The sequence below is a fragment of the Zalophus californianus genome, chromosome 17, assembly GCF_009762305.2.
Source record: "Zalophus californianus isolate mZalCal1 chromosome 17, mZalCal1.pri.v2, whole genome shotgun sequence".
NCBI classification, from domain to species: domain Eukaryota; kingdom Metazoa; phylum Chordata; class Mammalia; order Carnivora; family Otariidae; genus Zalophus; species Zalophus californianus.
Window position 1 is genome coordinate 51,600,601 of NC_045611.1, and position 20,002 is coordinate 51,620,602.

At 50.0% G+C, this 20,002-nt stretch overlaps 1 protein-coding gene and 1 non-coding gene across 2 annotated transcripts; both read left to right on the forward strand.

The window, feature by feature from the left end:
* The first annotated feature begins 4,277 nt into the window (after positions 1 to 4,277).
* On the forward strand, positions 4,278 to 15,815 carry C5AR1 (complement C5a receptor 1). Its single transcript, XM_027620080.1, has 2 exons — positions 4,278 to 4,416; positions 13,613 to 15,815. The coding sequence occupies exons 1-2, from the start codon at positions 4,414 to 4,416 to the stop codon at positions 14,663 to 14,665; spliced, it is 1,056 nt and encodes a 351-aa protein (XP_027475881.1). The 5' UTR covers positions 4,278 to 4,413; the 3' UTR covers positions 14,666 to 15,815.
* Positions 7,612 to 7,684, forward strand: TRNAK-UUU. The gene has a single exon. It is a non-coding gene; the product is annotated as a tRNA-Lys (tRNA).
* Positions 15,816 to 20,002: the final 4,187 nt, after the last annotated feature.

A 20,002-nucleotide genomic window follows, 5' to 3' on the forward strand; every position in this document is an offset into this window, starting at 1 on the left:
AGAGCTTACTTAAAAAAGGAAAAAAGAAAAGTAAAAAGAAACAGATGAAATAATAATAGTAACACGCTCAATAATATAATTATTATATATTCGAATTAGGCCAATGATATTAATGATATATTAATATATTCTAGTCATAATGGTCTTGATATTATATATTTATATTATATTGTTACAAACAATAATCTTTAGTATGTAGTGATAACAATAATGTAATTAATATATTTTGCTTAACCCAATTTATCCAAAATATTTTAACAAACAATACAATATAAAAATTACTGAGATCTTTTACAGTCTTTTTTTTTTTTTTTTTGCAGTAAGTCTGAAGTCTGGGGTGTGGGTTACACTCACGGAACATCCCAGTTTGTACGTACCACATTTCAGTTACTCAGTAGGCACATGTGGCTGGTGTAGCCAACAGCAGGGGTCTGGGTCTTGGGGAGGGAGAAACACCAACATTGGGAATGATGTACACCCACTCTGCCCCAGTTCCACTTGTGGAGAGTTATTGCAAGAAATGCTGTATGGGGGCGCCTGGGTGGCTCAGTCGGTTAAGCGTCTGCCTTCAGCTCAGGTCACGATCCCAGTACCCTGGGATCGAGCCCCACATCGGGCTTCCTGCTCAGCAGAGGGTCTGCATCTCCCCTCCCTCTGCCCCTACCCCCTGCTCATTTCCTCTCTCTCTCTGTCTCTGTCTCAAATAAATAATAAATAAAATCTTTAAAAAACTGCTTGTATGCAGGCACCAAGATACGTGTATGAAGGTGTGCCAGTGGTATGAACAGAAGTGTTGGAAACCACCTAATTCCACCAGTAGGGAAATAACTGAATAAACAGGTTTCTAGCTAAGATTTATTATGCTGTTAAAATGGACAAAAGGTGTTTTTCAATGTAGTTACAAAAACATGATTTGGAAAGCAAAAGTGATAAGAGCACTTTATTGGAACAATTGGTGAGATTTGGACAAGGAATGAGGATTGTGTCAGGAGTCCATTTCCTGCTTGCCCTGGGGTAAAGAGGCACGGGGTTTCCAGCTTACCCTCAAGTGATTCTGGAGGAAAATGCAAAAATAGAGATATATAGATATAAATGTGGACCTTCTGCCTCACTTTCCCAAGGCTTCCCAGCCCCCACAATTGCATGAGCCAGTTTATTTCTCTCTCTCTCTCTCTTTCTTTCCCTTCCTTCCTTCCTTCCTTCCTTCCTTCCTTCCTTTAATTTGACTTATTTGACAGTGAGAGAGGGAACACAAGCAGGGGGAGTGGGGGAGGGAGAAGCAGGCTTCCTGCAGAGCAGAGAGCCCAAAGCGAGCCTTGATCCCAGGACCCTGGGATCATGACCTGAGCCAAAGGCAGATGCCCACTGACTGAGCCACCCAGGCGCCCCCATGAGCCAGTTTCTTAAGACAAATATCCTTCCCTTCTTCCCTCCCTCTCCTTCCCTCCCCCCACCCCATTCCTTTATCGTATTTTTTTTTTTTTTTTGAGGTTGATTTATTTTAGAGAGAAAAAGCAGGGGGGAGGAGGAGAGAGGGAGAGAGAGAATCTCCAGCAGAGTCCCCACTGAGCAAGGAGCTGGATGCAGGGCTCCATCTCATGACCCTGGGACCATGACCTGAGCAGAAATAAAGAGTCAGCCGGTCAACTGATTGAGCCACCCAGGCACGCCTCTTCCTCTTAGTTTTTAAATTTTATTTATTTAGTTAGTTTTTTAAAAAAGATTTTATTTATTTATTTATTTATTTATTTATTTATTTATTTATTTACATTTATTTATTTGAAAGAGAGAGGAGATGGGGCGCCTGGGTGGTTCGGTGGTTAAGCGTCTGTCTTCGGCTCAGGTCATGATCCCAGGGTCCTGGGATCGAGCCCGGCATCGGGCTCCCTGCTGCCCCGGAAGTCTGCTTCTCCCTCTCTCACTCCCCCTGCTTGTGTTCCCTCTCTCGCTGTCTCTCTCTCTGTCAAATACATAAATAAAAGATTAAAAAAAAAAAAAAGAAATAAAGAGAGAGGACAGGAGCAGAGAGAGAGAGAGAGAGAGAATCTCCAGCAGATTCCTCGCTGAGCACGGACCCCCTGATGCAGGGCTCGATCCCATGACCCTGATATTGTGACCTGAGCTGAAATCAAGAGTCAGTGCTTAACCAACTGAGGCAGCCAGGCATCCCTTTCTATCCTGTTGGTTCTGTTTTCCTAGAGAACCCTGATTGATTACCTGTCGCCCCCCCGCCCCCCGAAGCATAGAGTGGGAGCATACTAAAGGAAGCACCGGGGGCAAATGCAACAATGAGTGAGTCTGGGTGAAGGGCATATAGGAGTTGCTTTTACTCTCCTTGCCACTTCCAATTTAAGTTGGAAATTACATCAAAATAAGAAGTTGCAAAAAGAAAAAAATCTGAGAGGTTCATAACTTCACCTCGGGCCTAAAGCATAGAAAACGTTAAGAACCCGTGATCTGGGGCACCTGGGTGGCTCAGTGGGTTAAGCGGCTGCCTTCTGCTCAGGTCATGATCTCAGGGTCCTGGGATCGAGCCCTGGCTCCTGCTCAGCAGGGAGTCTGCTCCCTCTGCCTCTGCCTCTCCCCCCAACTCGTGCTCACTCTCTCTTTCAAATACATAAATAAAATCTTAAAAAAAAAAAAGAACCTATAATTTAAGGCACTACACAACTTTGGTCCAAAATCCTAAAAAACATCAAGGGGGTGTGACCTGGCTTTCTGAACCTCCCCCAGCTCCAGCGCCCCCTTGAGGTCAGAGTGTGTAACAACACCTCCTCCCAACCAGCACCAAACCCTCATAAACCCACCTTCCAAATCCTTGCTCAGTCTATGTAGACCCCACACATGGCTTCAATTCAGTGCAACTAAAACTTTCTAAACATAGCGCACCCGTGTGTCCGTCCCCAAACACAAATACCACACTTGTAAAAGTATAGCTGAACACATTCCAAACTCCATAGGAGTTTCAGAAGGATGGAGTGGAGACTTGTCACTTAAAAAAAAAAATTTTTTTTTTTGGTAGGAGTAGTGCATTTCTGCATTGTTCAGATGTTTGCAGTGCTCATGGATTACCTTTGCCATGAAAAGAAAGCTAGATATTTACAAGGTTGAAGGCTGCTGTAGCAAAATGTTATTTGTGGAGGAAAGACCTGGGTGCTATATTCCAGAGCTGCCGAAGAGCACAGAAAGGGGTACCTGGGTGGCTCAGTTGGTTAAGTGTCTGCCTTCGGCTCAGGTCATGATCCCAGGGTCCTGGGGCCGAGTCCTGCATCGGGCTCCCTGCTCCGCGGGAAATCTGCTTCTCCCTCTCTCTCTGCCCCTCCCCCTGCTTGTGTTTTCTCTCTCTCTCTCTCTCTCTCTCTCTCTCTCTCTCTCTCTCTGTGTGTGTGTGTGTGTGTGTCAAATAAATAAATAAAATCTTTAAGAAAAAAGAACATAGGAAGAATGAGCCTGTCTCTCTGCTCATCATCACAACCACACTCACCGAGGTAGGCTCAGAAAGGTTCCCAATGATGTCCATGTCCTAATTCCTAGAACCCATGGCTTGACCTTATATAGCAAAAGGGACTTTGCAGTTAAGGGTATCCTGGATTACCCAGAGGGATCTTAAATGTAATCACAAGGGTCCTTATATGGGAGAGGCAGACGGGAGTTTGCAACCCACAGTAGGAGCGGAGGTGTGACCACAGAGGCAGAGGTTGGAGTGACGGCCACCAACCAAGGAATGCTAGCAGTCACCAGAAGCCAGCAGAAGCAGGAACTGATTCCCTGCTAGCACCTCTGGGGAGTGGGGATCGCAGCCCTGCTGTCACCTCGATTTCAGACTTCCGGCCTCCAGATCTGTGAGAGGATACATTCCTGGGTTGGTTTGCCACCTTCCAAACCCAACGCAGGAGGATGTAACAGTCCTCGAGTGCTGGGCCACCGCCACAGACCTGCTTGGCCTTTCTGGGCCTCCAAGCAACCTGGCTGGGAGGCTGGGGCTCACCATCCCTGTGCCCCAGAACCCCCAGGGGGAATTTGAGCCAGTTGGACCTCTGAGCTTTTTCTGCAGCTGCCCGGGGCCCTGGAAGGTCCCAAATGGGCAAACTGAGGCCAAAAGAGGGGCTGAGCCTAGAACAGGGCAGGGGGCTCTTTTATCTGGATCGCACCCTCGCCAGGTGAGGGACTTCCTCAGTTTTGCAATCCCAGCCTCCCTCCGCTGACTGGAAGGAGGTATTCAGAGCTCTCTGGGTGAGTTCCCCACGGAAGCAGCCCCAGATGGGGGTGCCCAGTGTGCAGACCAATGAGGGCCCCAGAAGGGAAGGACTGGTCATTTCCTCCCTGTGATCTGCGCCCTCCCTTGGGGCTTAAAAACCACAGTCTGTGGGCAGGAAGGACCTTTGATCAGTGGGGATCCTGGGAGACCTGAACATGGTGAGTTCCCCAGAGGGATCGTGGGCTCGGACACCTTCTCCTTTCCTTGCTGGCTCTCTCCCCGCCCCCACCTCCCCCCTTTGTATTCTTTCTCCCTCCCCTCTCTGCCCTCCGTCTCCTCCCTGCTCCCCTGACCCTCATCTCAGACTCTCCGGGGCTGGGATGCAGCTAAGAAGGAAGATTGTCACAGGATTATAGCTGCCTCGATGCCCTAGGCTGGAATCCGAAAGGTCCCCAGGGCAGGAAACCCGTGCGTTGGGTCTGATTAGATGACACCCGTCCTCACGTGGAGGGATCCACGAGACGTGTTTCAGGCAGTGGGAACAGCAGGAGCGAAGACTGGGAGGCTGCAAAGAGCTGGCTTGGAAGAAAGCAATCCACCCTGACTTTCAGACGTTCTGAATTGTAGAGACAGGGAAACTGAGGCCCAGGCAGGAGCAGAGATGGTCCGGGTCCTTCAGTGGTTCGTGGTTGGCCCAGCCGGTCTCATGGATTCTGTCGGTGTCAGAGGGAGACTGTCTCCAGGCCCAGGGAGGGCCCCCCTTCCCCACCTCACGCACACCTGTGCCCCCAAGGCTAGGTCCGAGAGAGGCAGGGCTATGATTTGGTACCTGCCGCGCTAGACGTTCTTGTCTTGCTTCATCTGGGTGAAAGGGGAAATGGAGGACACATTAGCTGACCAGGGAGGGGCTTGACATTGCCTCATTCCACTTTTGAGACCTGACCAGGACCAGCTGGACTTTGAGAAACCAACTCTTGGCTTCACCTTCTTTTCCTTTCCATAACATGGTCCCAAATACCAAAGGGTATTCAGGGAAGAGTCCCTCTCCCTTGCCCAGCCCAGCGCCTCGGACTCCTTGTCACGGCCCTCAAAGGCAACTGTAGGCATCAGTGTGTGTTGGATCCTTCCAGAATCAGTCGACAGGTGCTCAAGGGCAGAGGTGCAGGGAATGAAGTAGGGGGTAGTCTGGCAAGGGGGTCAAATTGAAATAAGCTTCAAATTCTGCTTCTCCTGTGTCACAGGAAGCCTAGAAAAGGATTTATCTTATCTGGGCTTCCTTCTCTTGACCTTGAAGATGGGGATCACAATCTTACAGAATTAGAACCTATATCATAGGCTCATCGAGAGAACTAAGTAATACACGGAAAGCTCTTATGGGGCATACAGTTGGTGCTCAATGCATGGGATGTGTCTGTCCTTTCTCCCCCAGGCAAATAGAAGTACATTCTACACATTAGCCTGCATCTTGCTTTTTTTTTTTTTTTGTCATGACTAATGTAGAGTATCATTAACCAGTATTTATTGAGCGCTTACTGCATGCCAGACCCTGTGCTATGCTCTTTGCATTTACATCTATGGGGAAGATACTGTTGTCATCCTTGTGTATTTCAAGGGAATTCCTTCTTTCTTTTTATCCACTGTATAATAGTCTACTGGGCTGGTCCATCCACTCTCAATGGCGGATCTTGGTTGTTTCCCATATTTTGCCTTTAAAACCAAAGTTACATCTTTGGCCCAAGTCTGGGTTTCCAGAACTGCAAAGGCTGAGTCCACGGGCAATTTTTCTTTTAACAGATCTTGCCACGAGTTATACCAGCTTATATTTCCCACCTACAGAGCACGAGAGTGTCCGCCCGCACCCTCACCGGCCCATGAAACTTTCTTTTTTTTTGCCAACCTGCAAGGCAGTTCACTGCATCCTCCAAGGACCTGGAGGCTTGTGTTTTTCGCGGGGTTTAAAAACTGTGCGTGTTGTGGGGTCACAGAGGTCATGCAATTCAAGAAAATCGATGGGAGTCAAGATGCCCCCCCTCACTCTCATATCCCATTTCTCCAAGGATGTAACCTCTGTGGCTCCATGTGGTTCTGTGGGTGGATTATTTAAAGATGTGTGTGCTGGGCGCCTGGGTGGCTCAGTTGGTTAAGCGACTGCCTTCGGCTCAGGTCATGATCCTGGAGTCCCGGGATCGAGTCCCACATGGGGCTTCCTGCTCAGCGGGGAGTCGGCCTCTCCCTCTGACCCTCTTCCCTCTCGTGCTTTCTATCTCTCACTCTCTCTCTCTCTCAAATAAATAACTAAAATCTTAAAAAAAAAATAAAAAAAAATAAAGATGTGTGTGCTTGTAAGAATGGGGAGGAGGATGTCCGAGGCCTTGGGAAGCACACCTTGCCTCCTGTATTTACTGACTCTGACAGCATCCCTAAGGGGACCTGTTCTTTCCACTTTAAGGGGGGCACGGTTGGCAGGACTTCTCTTACTGGAAGGACCGGGAGGGATGGAAGGATCCCCTGCCGGAAGCCGGGTGAGGGAGGCTAGGGCCTGGGGCAGAGTTTACAGCGCACCAGCTGCATGACTGTGTCGCCGTCATGCCTCTCCTCGGTGCTTTCAAATTCTTCTACTTGGCTTCCTCCTCTCGGCCGTGACCCCCTAACGCCCCATCTATGCTCCCATCTTCAGTGGCCCGGAGCTCCTCCTCAGCTGCTCTCTGGTCCTGCTGCCTCTCATCTCACCTGCTCTCAGCGACCAGAGGGATCTTTCTAAACTGAAACTAACCTAGCGCCTCTGCAGCTCAAACACTGCCCATGGCTCCCCATGACCCAAGGATAAGATAAAAATTCTTGAACATGAACATGGCGTGGGTGGATCTTCCAACCTCGTCTTGGCCACCTGCCGGCCACGCTGACCTTCTTTCATTTTCTGGTGGGTTGCACATTCCCTGGCTCTCACCTGTGGCTTTGGCTTTGGATGCATTCTCCCCCCACCCCCACAGTACTGTAGACCTGGTAGCCACTCAAGAGAGGGCTGGAGCTCTCAGAAGTTCTCTCCTACCTCTGCCACTTGCTACCTGCGGGGAGGACCCGGGAAGCTCCCTTAAACTCTAAGAGGAGCCTCAGTTTTCCCATCTGTGAAACGGAGGTTGCAATAGGAACAACTCTGCGAGGGTTGTTCCGTGGATTCAATGAGCTAATACAGGCAAAGGGCTGAGAACAGAGCTTGACAAAGGTGACTGCTTTTCTTGTAAATACCGTGTCCTCTCCACCCTGTTCTCTGATCCGTGCATGTCTCCTCAGGGCCACCACCTTGTCGCTCACCTCACCTGGACAGTTTCACTCTCCTCTTCTTCCCAGATCCTGCTCTGGAGCCCTTCCTGCGCACAATAGACAAGGGCTCTTAAAATGGGCCCATGACGGGCGCCTGGGTGGCTCAGTTGGTAGAGTGTGTGGCTTTTGATTGCGGGGTCGTGGGTTCGAGCCCCACCCTGGGGGTAGAGGTTACTTAAAAATAAAATCCTGGGGGAAAAAAACCCAGGCCTGTGAAGTTAGGAGCAATAGTATCCCACGCTTCTGGTTGTTGGGGACTTAAATACTGTTATTAGTTAATTAATGAACTAACACCTGGGAAGGGCTTAGAACAGTGTCTGGTCCCTTCATAGCCCCAGGCCTGCCTTGTCTGATTGGGCAGCCACCAGCCACGTGTGGTTATTGAAATTTAATTAAACTGCCCAAATTAAAAATGCAGGTCCTCAGACATGTCGGCCACCTTTCCCTCACCCAGCAGCCACATGTAGCTGGTGGCCACCACCAAGGACAGGTGCAGAAAGCTCTGTCGCATGGGGCTGCAGCCCGTCCACACCCCGCACCGGGCTGTGCCCTCCATCAAACAGTCCTCACTGCTTGGGGGTTCCTTCGTCCCTCCTTGTAGACCGCACCTCCCCGCGGGCAGGTGCCAGGTGCGTCAGGGCCCCCCAGCTGTAATCACTTCACATTAGTGCCGTGAAGATTTCTGCCTAGAATTGTGGAACCACAAATTCTTTTATATTTGCTATACAATGTCTGTTTCTTGGAATGGGCAGTGCACTCACTGGTATGGTTCCTCATACAAGAGGAACAAAAATATATACGGTGAAATGCTTCCTTCCATTGCCTGCCCCCCCCCGCCCCACTGCCCAGCGCCCCCTCCTTTCTCCCTCCCTTCCCCCCCCTCCTGGGGCCAACCACTGGTACAGGCTTCCTCTGTCTTCCTCTAGAGCTGCTCTGGAGAGAGAGATACACATACAGGAGGGAAGGAGGGAGAGGAAGAGAGAGAGAGAGAGTCTTCTTTTGCAGGTTGCCTGCTTTATGCACCATCTGGTCCTTGCTTTTTCTTATTATTTTTTTAAGATTTTATTTTAAAAATACATTCTTTTGTTTTTAAGTACTCTCTACGCCAAAGTGGGGCTCGAACCCACAACCCCCAAGATCAGGAGTTGCACGCTCCACCCACTAAGCCAGCCAGGCGCCCCTGGTCATTGCTTTCTAGCTGTCCCCCTAGATCTTGGAGCTCTTTCCACATCAGTGCATCGACACCTCATTCTTTCAGGTAGTTGCATAGCGTTCTGTTGTTCTGCATGTGTCATCAGTCATTTAGCCAGTCACCTCGTGCTGGACACTCCGGTTATTTCCCATCTTTGTAGGGACGCTGCAAGGATGAAATTTTTCAAGCCACTTGCACTGGGAGGATCCTGAAAGCTGCAAGGTGTTAGAATCAGCATTTTTTTTTCCTGCCCTCATGAAGTCAGGGAAGGGAAAAGGGCCCCATGAGCTCATGCCAGGAAGGAGCTTTGTCAGCTGATGGGAGGAGTAGGGAGCATGAGAACAGGGTGTGGGGACGGATGCTCGCCTTTGGAGTCTGAGTCACTCGGGCAAAAGCTTCATGTTAGGGGCCCAGGGCAGACACACAATACTGAGCAGACCCTAAGGTGCAGGGGGCGGGGTGGGGTGGGGTGGGGAGGGTGCGGGAAAGGGGGGTGGTCTAGGGCCTCCTTCTGTGCCTGGCATTCACCCTTTAGTAACTGGAGCATGGGGATTGGGGTGGGGGAGTGGAGGGATGGGGGTGGGTGGGTCCCAGAAGAAAATGGGAAGAAGCCAGGGTGCTGGGGGCAGGGCGGGTGGGGGTGGGGGATGGTAGGGGTAAGGCTCCCAGCGGGGGCTATTTACCAATAGAAATATTTCAACAATTTGAACTTTCTCTTTTGAAAAAATTTCACACTTACAGAAAAATTACAAGAATAATACAAAGAACTCCCATATAGTATAGTCTTTACCCAGATTCTCCAAATTTGCTTTATCAGTCAATCATTTGTCTATCTATCTATCTATCTGGTTCATATCCCCCGAAACACCCATCTATCATTAATCACTAATCTATCGATCTATATATCTATCATCTTCTTTTCTGAACAATTTGAGAGTAAGTGGTAGGCATCATGCCCTTTGGCCCTCAAATACCTTAGTGTTCACTTCTCAAGAACAATTACCATCCCCGACATGACAACATGAGCAGAGCACAGTTATCGTTGTTGGGAAATGTAACATTTGGTGCAATATTATTGTCTGGGCTACAGATTGAGCAAACTTGCTCAGTTGTTCAAATACGCCCTTTGCGGCAAATGGGTTTTCCCTGCTCTGGGCTCCAGCCCAGCGTGTCACATGGCATTTGCTTCTCCTGCCTGTGTGGTCCCCGTTCACAAGGAACAATCCCTCACCCTTCCCTTGGCTTCATGACACTGGCGTGTTTTTTTTTTTTAATTAAGTAAAATTCACATAACATAAAATTAATTCACCATTTTAAAGTGTGCAGCGCAGTGGTGTTTATAGTACATTAGCTACGTCATGCAACCCTGAGCTCTGTTTCCAGAACATCATCATCACTCCCAGAAGAAACATGCATCGTGGCTCACCTCGTTCCTTTTTATGGCTGAATCCTATTTTATGGCGTGGACCTACCAAAGCCTGCTCATCCCCGTCTCAGCTGACATTGACACTTTCCCTATGAATAATGATGTAATCCCTGATATAGGTCCCCCAGCAAGGACCCCAGGGCCACCAGCCTGGCCCGCCTTCTGGCAACGTAAAGGGACTGAGAAATAAAAAAGAGTGGTTCAGGGAAGGATCTGAGCTCCTCGATCATCATAACATCAAGAAATAATGGTCATATTGGCTGCCCTTTCTTGTCCCGATACTGAGTGCCAGGCACTCGGCTGGCTGGGTACCCGAACAGTGGTCATCTTATATAATCCACAAGGTGGGTGTTTCGGGGGGTATGAACCAAAGCCTGCCAATCCAGGTGCGCTAAATGTCCAGCTCTGGAGATTTCTGTAACAACCACGTCTCTTCCTCTCTGTCTCCTTTCCCTGGGTTGGTGACAAAGTGGCCTTCGGGGATGGGCTAGCTCCAAGGGCCATGGAGCTCATCATTGAAGTTTCTTCCTCCATCCACGGCCCCTCTTGGAAATGGTCAGGGGCAGCCTGCCCGGGGTTTGCATGCTAGCCTATATAGGTTTGAATTCCTAACCACATGACCTAGAACAGGCTACTTTACTTTCCTGTGCCTCCGCGCCCTCATCAAGAAAATGGGCGCATTAGTAGCACGGACTTTTAGGGGGCGTGGCCAGGATCGGAAGAGCTAATGCTATGTCTGGCACATGATAAGTGCTGTCTAAATCCTGGATGCTTCTGTACAATCATTCCAGGGGGATTTTCCTGCTGTGTCTGGTGCCTCTGGGGCACGGATTTGCCTATAAGGCTCTCTCCAGCTCAACCGCGACTCATAGACACTTTCTTTCTTAGGGGGTCATGGTATCCCCAGCAGCTCAGTTTGGGAAGAAGTGCTCAGGACCCCTCTACTCTTTATTTTGTCTTATTTTGGAAATTTTCAAACGCACAGAAGTAGAGAGAATGATACTGTGAACCCTAGTGTACCCGTGACCCCGCTTCAACAGTTATATGTTTTGCTGTTCTTAATCACCCACTGTCCTCCCCTCCCTTCCTGCCTCCTGCCTCCTGCCTCCCAGCGATTTCTTTTGCTGGAGTGTTTTTCTGAAAAAAAAAAAAAAAAAAAAATTTTTTTTTTTTTTTTTTTAAGATCTTTAAATTTGAGGGGGGGTGGCATGCCTGGGTGGCTCAGTCAGTTAAGCGTTGGACTCTTGATTTCGGCTCAGGTCATAATCACAGGGTCGTGAGATAGAGCCCCATGTAGGGCTCCGGGCTGGGTGTGCAGCCTGCTTGGGCTTCTCTCTCTCCCTCTGCCCCTCCCCCCCCACCTCCTGCTCACATGCATGCATGTGTGCACACTCTTTCTCTAAAAAAGAAAAAGGCTTTAAAAATTTTTTTAAAGTAATCTCTACACCCATCCTGGGGCTTAAGCTTACAACCTCAAGATCAAGCATTGCATGCCATACCGACTGAGCCAGCCAGGTGCGCTCCATTGCTGGAGTGTTTTAAAGCAAATCCAAGGCATCCTGTTTTACCGGCTATGTATCTTTATCCTTTTTTAAAAACATAAACACAAAACCACATCATCCTCAATAAAATTAGCACCGATTCCTTACTGTTGTCAAATACCCACTCCATTTTTGAGTGTCCCAGATTCTCAAAAATGTCTGATTTTGCAGTTGATTCTTCCAATCAGGATCCAAATGAGGTCTCTGTATTACCTTTGTTTGATATGCCCCTAAATCTCTTTTAATCAATGACAATTTCCTTTCCTTCTTTTCTTTCTTTCTTTCTTTCTTTCTTTTTTTTTTTTTAACAATGCCATTTATTTGTGGGAGTAAACAAACCATTCGTCCTGTAGAGTCTGTGGTCTGATTTTGTCCCTGTGGTGTTTTTTATCATGTTCGTCTCTCCCCCGCTTTTCCTGTGGACTGGTAGTTCTGTTTTGTTTTGTTTCATTTTGAAGAGAGAGCAAGCGCACGAGAGTGTGGGGAGGGGCAGAGGGAGAGAGAGAATCTCAAGCAGGCTCCAAGCCCAGCACAGAGCCCAACAAGGGGCTTGATGCCATGACCCTGGGATCACCACCTGAGCCAATACCAAGAGTCAGATGCTCAACCGACTGAGCCACCCAGGTGCACCAAGACTGGTAGTTTTTGATCTAGAACTTTGATTAGACTCACATTTGTTCATTTGCAAGAATTACTCATAGGTGGGGCTGTGTCCTTTCTAAAGCATCACATCACATAGAACAGAATGTCCGCTTGTCTCTCCTCCGGATGCTGAGGTTGATTGGCCGGTTTGGGGTACGAGCCCAGCCTGTTTGTTGTAAAGTTCCCATCAGTCTTTCACTCAATGGTTTTATCAGATGTTGATGGTCACCATCCAGACCCATTATTTCCTGAATTCTGTCATTCCAGCTGCAGGTATTATTCTTAGATTTTTCTCTAAAGGAAGACTTTCCCACATTGACTCTTGCTTTCCCTGAAATGTACCCTGTGCGAAATGGCAGGATAAAGGCTTGATTTGTTCCCTTTCTGGAAAAAAGGTGACCAGTGGGTTTGCTTGTTCTTATTATCATTTTGAATTCATAGATCTTTATATATTAATGTGTTTCATTCCACAACATCATCATCATCATCATTATATACTCAAACTGGCTCATCTTTGACTAGGGGTCCCTCCCAGGCTCTTGTGTCCTTTTGACGTGTTCCCATCATTGTTTTTGTTTCCTAAGATTTTATTTATTTATTTGAGAGAGGGAGCACAGAGGGAGAGTGGGAGGGAGAAGCGGACTCCCCGTGGAGTAGGGAGCCGGATGCGGGGCTCAATCCAGGACCCTGAGATCATGACCTGAGCCGAAGGCAGCCGCTTAACGACTGAGCCACACAGGCGCCCCTGAGTTTCTTTGGTTCCCCCTTTCCCCTCACTTAAATGTTGTGCCCCAGTATGTGAGGCCCTGCTGAGCCACTACCTTCTCTGGGGAGCCACTGCCAGACGGAGCACGGAGCTGCCTCAGTGGGTGGGAGGCAGCAAAAGGGGGTGATGGTGGTGGTGGGTGGCCATGGGTAACTACCCAGTAATATCATCTCAGTTTGTTGATGACATTAAAAAGAGCTAAGAAGCAGTGTGTCATGTGTGCCGGCCAGTCACAATGGACAGTGACTACAACGTTGCAGCAGGACTGGGTTTTAACCATTTGGTTGCTGGATCATAGGGATGTCCAGGGACTTCACGGGGAGGCGACAGGGTGGCCCGGAGACTCATCAGCATGGAAAGGTTTTTCCACTCTTATAAGTGGTATGACGCCCCCTAGCAGCCTCTCAGTCCTTAACACCCCCACTTTCCTGGGGAGGAACCTGGGGCTTCCAGCCACGGAGCTCCGACGGGCCCCTGGCACCTGTCTGCAGACTCATCCCCCTTTTGCCTCTCTGATCCCATCCAGACCTCTGTATATAGCACCCTGGAGTACCCTGACTATGGCACTGCCACCCTGGACCCCAACATGTCTGTGGATGAGTCTCCCAGCGCCCCCCGGAAGTCTGTTTCCGACACGATTGCCCTGGTAATCTTCATGACAGTCTTCCTGGTGGGAGTGCCAGGCAACACCCTGGTGGTCTGGGTGACGGGGTACGAGGTCCGGCGGACCATCAATGCCATCTGGTTTCTCAACCTGGCAGTGGCCGATCTCCTGTCCTGCCTGGCGCTGCCCATCTTGTTTGCCTCCATCATTCAGTATGGCCAGTGGCCCTTCGGCAGCGCCGCCTGCCGCATCCTGCCCTCTCTCATCCTGCTCAACATGTATGCCAGCATCTTGCTCCTGGCCATCATCAGCGCTGACCGCTTTCTGCTGGTGTTTAATCCCATCTGGTGCCAGAACTACCGAGGGGCGTGGCTGGCCTGGGTGGCCTGCGGCGTGGCCTGGGGCATGGCCCTGCTGCTGACCATCCCCTCCTTCATTTTCCGCCGGGTGAGCACGGAGTACTTTCCCCTCAGGATGACCTGTGGCGTGGACTACGGCCCCAACGGGTTCCTGGTGGAGAGGGCCGTGGCCATCCTGCGGCTGGTCGTGGGCTTCCTGTGGCCGCTGGTGACGCTCAGCATCTGTTACACCTTCCTCCTGATCCGGACCTGGAGCCGCAGCGCTACCCGCTCCACCAAGACGCTCAAGGTGGTGGTGGCGGTGGTGACGAGCTTCTTCATCTTCTGGCTGCCCTACCAGGTGACGGGGATGATGCTGGCCTTGTTCTCCAAGAACACGGAAATCTTCACCTCCGTGTCCAGTTTGGACTCCCTGTGCGTGGCCTTCGCTTACATCAACTGCTGTATAAACCCCATCATCTACGTGGTGGCAGCCCAGGGATTCCACAGCCGCTTCCTCAAGTCCCTTCCGGCCACGCTCCGCCAGGTGCTGACCGAGGAGTCCCTGGGCAGGGACAGCAGGTCCTTCACCCTCTCCACGGTGGACACCCCAGCTGTGAAGAGCCAGGCGGTGTGAGGGGAGGGTCTTCCGGCCACCATCTGCTCAGTGCTCCCCCTTTCCCGCCTGTCCCCTCGCTCTTGGCCTCTCTGACCCCAGCCCTTGGTGGGGTGCTGATGTTTGAGTGAACACTCCTCCATTCCCTTCCATTTTTTTCCAGACTGGTCCTCCCTCGCTTTCAGGATGAATGGGTCCCTCTAGGGACCCTCAACTTTTCTTTCCATCCGAGGGCTTTGGAAAACAAGCAGAAACCAGTATTACCCCAGAGCACCCCCAAAGGGCGCCCTGTCTGTCTCTGCTGGGTGCAGGGGGAGCCCGTGAATAGAACACATTGGACCCAGAGAAAACAGACAAATGGAAACTATCTAACCTTTAAACAATAGTGATGTATTTGTTTTACAGAGAGCTGGGGAAAGGAGCCTCTCAAAAGGTATTCTTTTCAAGGACAAAGCAAAATTCACTGGCTAAGCTTTTCTAAGTGAGCTGATTTAAAGACAAGCAGAGAATTAAAGTGTCACTTAATTGGGTTTTGAGAAAATGCATGAAGTAAAAAGATGTTACATGGTTCTGGTGAAAAGCAGGTGTTGAGGAAGGCACGCTGGGAGGGGTTCGGAAACATTGATTGGGCACCTCGGGGGAAGATGGTCACAGGGAGATTGGACTTTTTACTTTGTAAACTGCTTTTTTGTGTGCACTTCTCAAAAAAAAAAAAAGAGAAGAAATTTTTTTTTTTTTTAGAAAGAAAGAAACTTTGCTATCACTGTAGATTCACGTGCAGTTGTAAGTAATGATACAGAGGGATCTTGTGTGCCCTTGACCTGCTTTACTATGGGAACCTCTTGCAAAATGACATTACAAGATCAGGACTGGGATGTTGACATTGATACACTCGAGGGGCAGGGCATTTTCATCACCACTAGGATCCCTGATGATGCCCTTTGTCAGTCACCCTCTTGTCCCTCCACCCTCCCAGCCCTGTCCTGGACCCCCTGGCAACCATGAGTCCACTCTCCAAATCTGCCCTTTCAAGGAATGCTCTATCAATCATGGAACTTTTTTTTTTTTTAATTATTTTTTAAAATATTTTTATTTATTTATTTGAGAGAGAGAATGAGAGATAGCACGAGAGGGAAGAGGGTCAGAGGGAGAAGCAGACTCCCCACTGAGCGGGGAGCCCGATGCGGGACTCGATCCCGGGACTCCAGGATCATGACCTGAGCCGAAGGCAGTTGCTCAACCAACTGAGCCACCCAGGCGCCCGGAACCTTTTGACTTAAAAAACAAAAACAAAAAACTAGTCTGAGGGCGCCTGGGTGGTTCAGTCGGTTAAGCAGCCGAGTCTTGATTTCAGCTCAGGTCATGATCCCAGGGTCCTGGGATCGAGCCCCGCTTTGGGAGGAGGGGCTGTCTGAACACATCATGGAGTCCGCCTAAGAGTCTCTCTCTCTCCCTCCCCCACTGCTCCTCCCCCTGCTTATGCACTCTCTCTCTCTCTAAAATAAATAAATGCATCTTCGGGGCGCCTGGGTGGCTCAGTCGCTAAGCGTCTGCCTTCGGCTCAGGTCATGATCCCAGGGTCCTGGGATCGAGCCCCGCTTCAGGCTCCCTGCTCCGCGGGAAGCCTGCTTCTCCCTCTCCCGCTCCCCCTGCTTGTGTTCCCTCTTTCGCTGTGTCTCTCTGTCAAATAAATAAAATCTTTAAAAAAAAATCTTAAGAAAAAACTAGTCTTCAGCACTTGAATAATGAAAATTAAAAAAAATCAGCATTGTAATGTTGTGTCACTTATAAATGACTTTAAAACATTTCTGTTTGGTGTTTTGTGTGTGCGTGCTTGTGTGTGATTGGCTAGAAATATACAGACCAGCACCGTCCAACAGAAATATGATGTGAGCTGCATGGTAGTTTTCAATTTACGAGTTGCCACACTAAAAAATTAGGGAGAACCAGGGGCACCTGGCTGACTTGGTGGAGCGTGAGACTCTTGATCTCGGGCTTGTGAGTTCGAGCCCTACATTGGGTGTGGAGATTACTTAAATAAATTAATTAACTTTAAAAATGTAAAAGAAACAGATAAAATAACCCTGACGCTTGACCAACTGAGCTGCCCGGATGCCCCCCAAATTTTTTTAAAAAAGATTTTATTTATTTATTTGACAGAGAGAGAGACAGCGAGAGAAGGAAAACAAGCAGGGGGAGTGGGAGAGGGAGAAGCAGGCTTCCCTCCGAGCAGGGAGCCCGATGCGGGGCTCGATCCCAGGACCCTGGGATCATGACCTGAGCCGAAGGCAGACGCTTAACGACTGAGCCCCCCAGGCGCCCCACCCCCCAAATATTTTTATTTCAACATGTAATCAATGTGAAGTTATTGATGAGATATTTTACTTTTTTTATACTAAGTCTTCAAAATCTTTTACAAATCTATTTATTTATTTTAGAGAGAGTGCAAGTGAGTGGGGGGAGGGGGCAGAGGAAGAGAGAGAGAGAGAGAGAGAGAGAATCTTAAGCAGGCTTCATTCTAAGCGGGGAGCCTGACTCAGGGCTCAGTCTCAACCCTGAGATCGTGACCTGAGCTGAAATCAAGAGTCGGCTGCTTACCCGACTGAGCCACCCAGGTGCCCCCAAGTTTTCCAAAATCTTGTGTGTATGTTACACACAGCACGTCTCAATTCAGACTGGCCCATTTCAAGTGCTCAGGAGCCACGCAGGGCTGGTGGCCTCCAAAGTGGACAACGTGGGTATAGCCCCGTTGTCCTCCTTTGCGAGAGCAGTCTGAGCCCAGGCAACAGTCTGCAGTGCTGGGCTGGGATCTTGCGTGATTACGGCCAAATGTAGTTGGATCCTGCTACTACAGTATGGTCGTGTCTGCCTGGGTACAACTTTTATTTAGACACTGTCTGGGGGCCCCTAGGTGGCTCAGTTGGTTGCGCGTTAGACTCTTGATTTTGGCTCGGGTCATGATCCTGGGGTCCTGGCATCGAGCCCCACGTCGGGCTCCCTGCTCAGCACGGAGTCTGCTTGAGATTCTCTCTCTCCTTCTCCCTCTGCCCCTCTCCCCCACTCTCGCACGCGCGTGTGTGCGTGTGTGCGCGCGCGCGCTCTCTCTCAAGTAAATAAATAAGTTTAAAAAAAATGAAGACACTGTCTGAGCACAGAAGACAGGTGCTCTGCTGGGCTTCTAGAAGGGGCTGTGTGTGGTTTTGGTAGTAAATGTTGATACCTGGGCAGATCCTCAGGCCCCACAGTCTTTGGGGGAGACCTAAGCCTCAGGCCGGGGCAGGGAGGCGCCTGGCACCATCCCGGAAGCCGCTTGTGATCTTGGATGTCCCTTCTAGCTAGACAGCCAACGTCCCTCCCCACCCTCTTCCCACAGCGGGGCGTCCTCTCTCTACGACCCTTCCCTGCCACCTCCAATCAGCGGAGTTTGTTCCTCGGCCCTTAAATGTTGGCTTTCTGGAGTTCTCTCTCTCCATCATGCTGCCCATATTTACAGCTTCACCCGATACCTTCACAGCTCTTGAGGATGTGGCCTCAGCACCCACTGACCTCACTCAAACTGACCTTGTCATGTTCTCCCAAGCCTTCCCCTCCCCTCATATCCCCATCCCAGGGAAGCCCTATGTCCACGAAGTCACCAAGCCTGTGCCTGGGACCCAGGCTGGAGGCCACCCTCTTCCCACCCGACACCCTTCCAGGTCGAGGCTCCCCCCTCTTCCCAGACTTGGGTCTCTGCCTCGCTTCCTGTCTGGTTTCCCGGCTGCCGGCCTGTTTTTAAAACATCATCCCTGGCCTTCTTTTTTTTTTTTTTTTTAAAGATTTTATTTATTTATTTGACAGAACACAAGCAGGGGGACTGTCAGGCAGAGGGAGAGGGAGAAGCAGGCTCCCCTCCGAGCAGGGAGCCCGATGCGGGGCTCGATCCCAGGACCCCGGGATCATGACCTGAGCCGAAGGCAGACGCTTTACTGACTGAGCCACCCAGGCGCCCCGATCATCCCAGGTGCTCTGATCATCCCTGTCCCTATTCTACCTTCTTTCAGGGTGCAGCCTCCTCCAGGAAGTCCTTCTTGACTTCCTCCTCTACCCCCCCATCCCCCCCACCCCCCTCTCTCCATCTCTGTTCCTGGTCAGACGCTAGCTTTCCTGGTTTGGGGAGTGGGCTGCAGGCGGTGAGGTCTTTCCCTTGCTCTGGTTTGGGAAGGAGATGCTGTTCCAAGAGCTGGGCCTCCCTGGTCTTCTAGAAACACTTGGAGGCCGGTGAGCGGGGATCTGGGTGGCTTCTCCGAGGTGTTGAGTAGCCCTGCCCAGGAGGGAAGTGGGCTGACAGGCCAGGCTGTTGCCAAATCTGGGGCTTGGGGGATCTGCTGGGTCAACAAGTCCTGAAGAGGAAGTGGTGGGAAAAGGAAGTGGCTGATTGGGTTTGGCTGGGTTGGCTGTGTCCACCCCCTGCCCCACCCCACTCCCCACCACCAAGTGCCCTGTCACCAACCCACCCACCTATGCCGCAGACCAGGCTCCCCAGGGCCTGGGTCAGAGCCTCCTCCCCCGCATCCGTGTCATGTGACCTGCCCCGGGCATCACACCTCTGACCTCCAGGAGCGTATTACTCCAGATTTCGCGTTGTCTGATAGGAATACGATGTGAGCCACATATGGGAGCTTACATTTTCCAGCAGCTAAGCAAGGGACAAGCAAAGAGCAACCAAAAGAATCAGATAACACGAATTTGGGTGATATATTTTATTGAACCAAATATATTTAAAATATCATTTCAATAGGTGATCAATATAAAAAGTTATCGAGAGATCTCACATTGCTTTTTCCTACCCATTTTTGAAATCTGGGGTGTATTTTCCTCGCAGCATCTCAGATGCACCACATTCCAAGTGCCCAGGAGCCTCCTGAGGCCAGCGACTACCATACTGGACAGCAGAGGGCCAGGACTCCTTCACTAATGTCCAGACCATCTACAAAATTCCCTTTCTATAACATCCAACGGCGGGAGCTCCATATGTCTAACACTGCCAGGTTCTAGTGTGACATACTAGAATCCTATGATTCAAATAGTCTGTGACTCCCACTGTCGGATCCCTTGGATCTAATAGCTTGTGATTCCAGTGTTCTACGAGTCTGTAATTTCCACACTTCAGAGTCTTTGATCTAGATCAGGGGTCAGCAAACTCCAGCCTGGGGCCAAATCCGGCCCACTGCCTGGTTTTGTAAATAAAGTTTTATTGGCACACAGCCTGTGGCCATTCAGTCTGTGGCTACTTTCATTCCACCAAGGCAGACTGAGTAGCTGTGACAGAGACCACGAGTGACCTCTTGGCCAGCAAAAACTAAAATATTTACTCCTTGT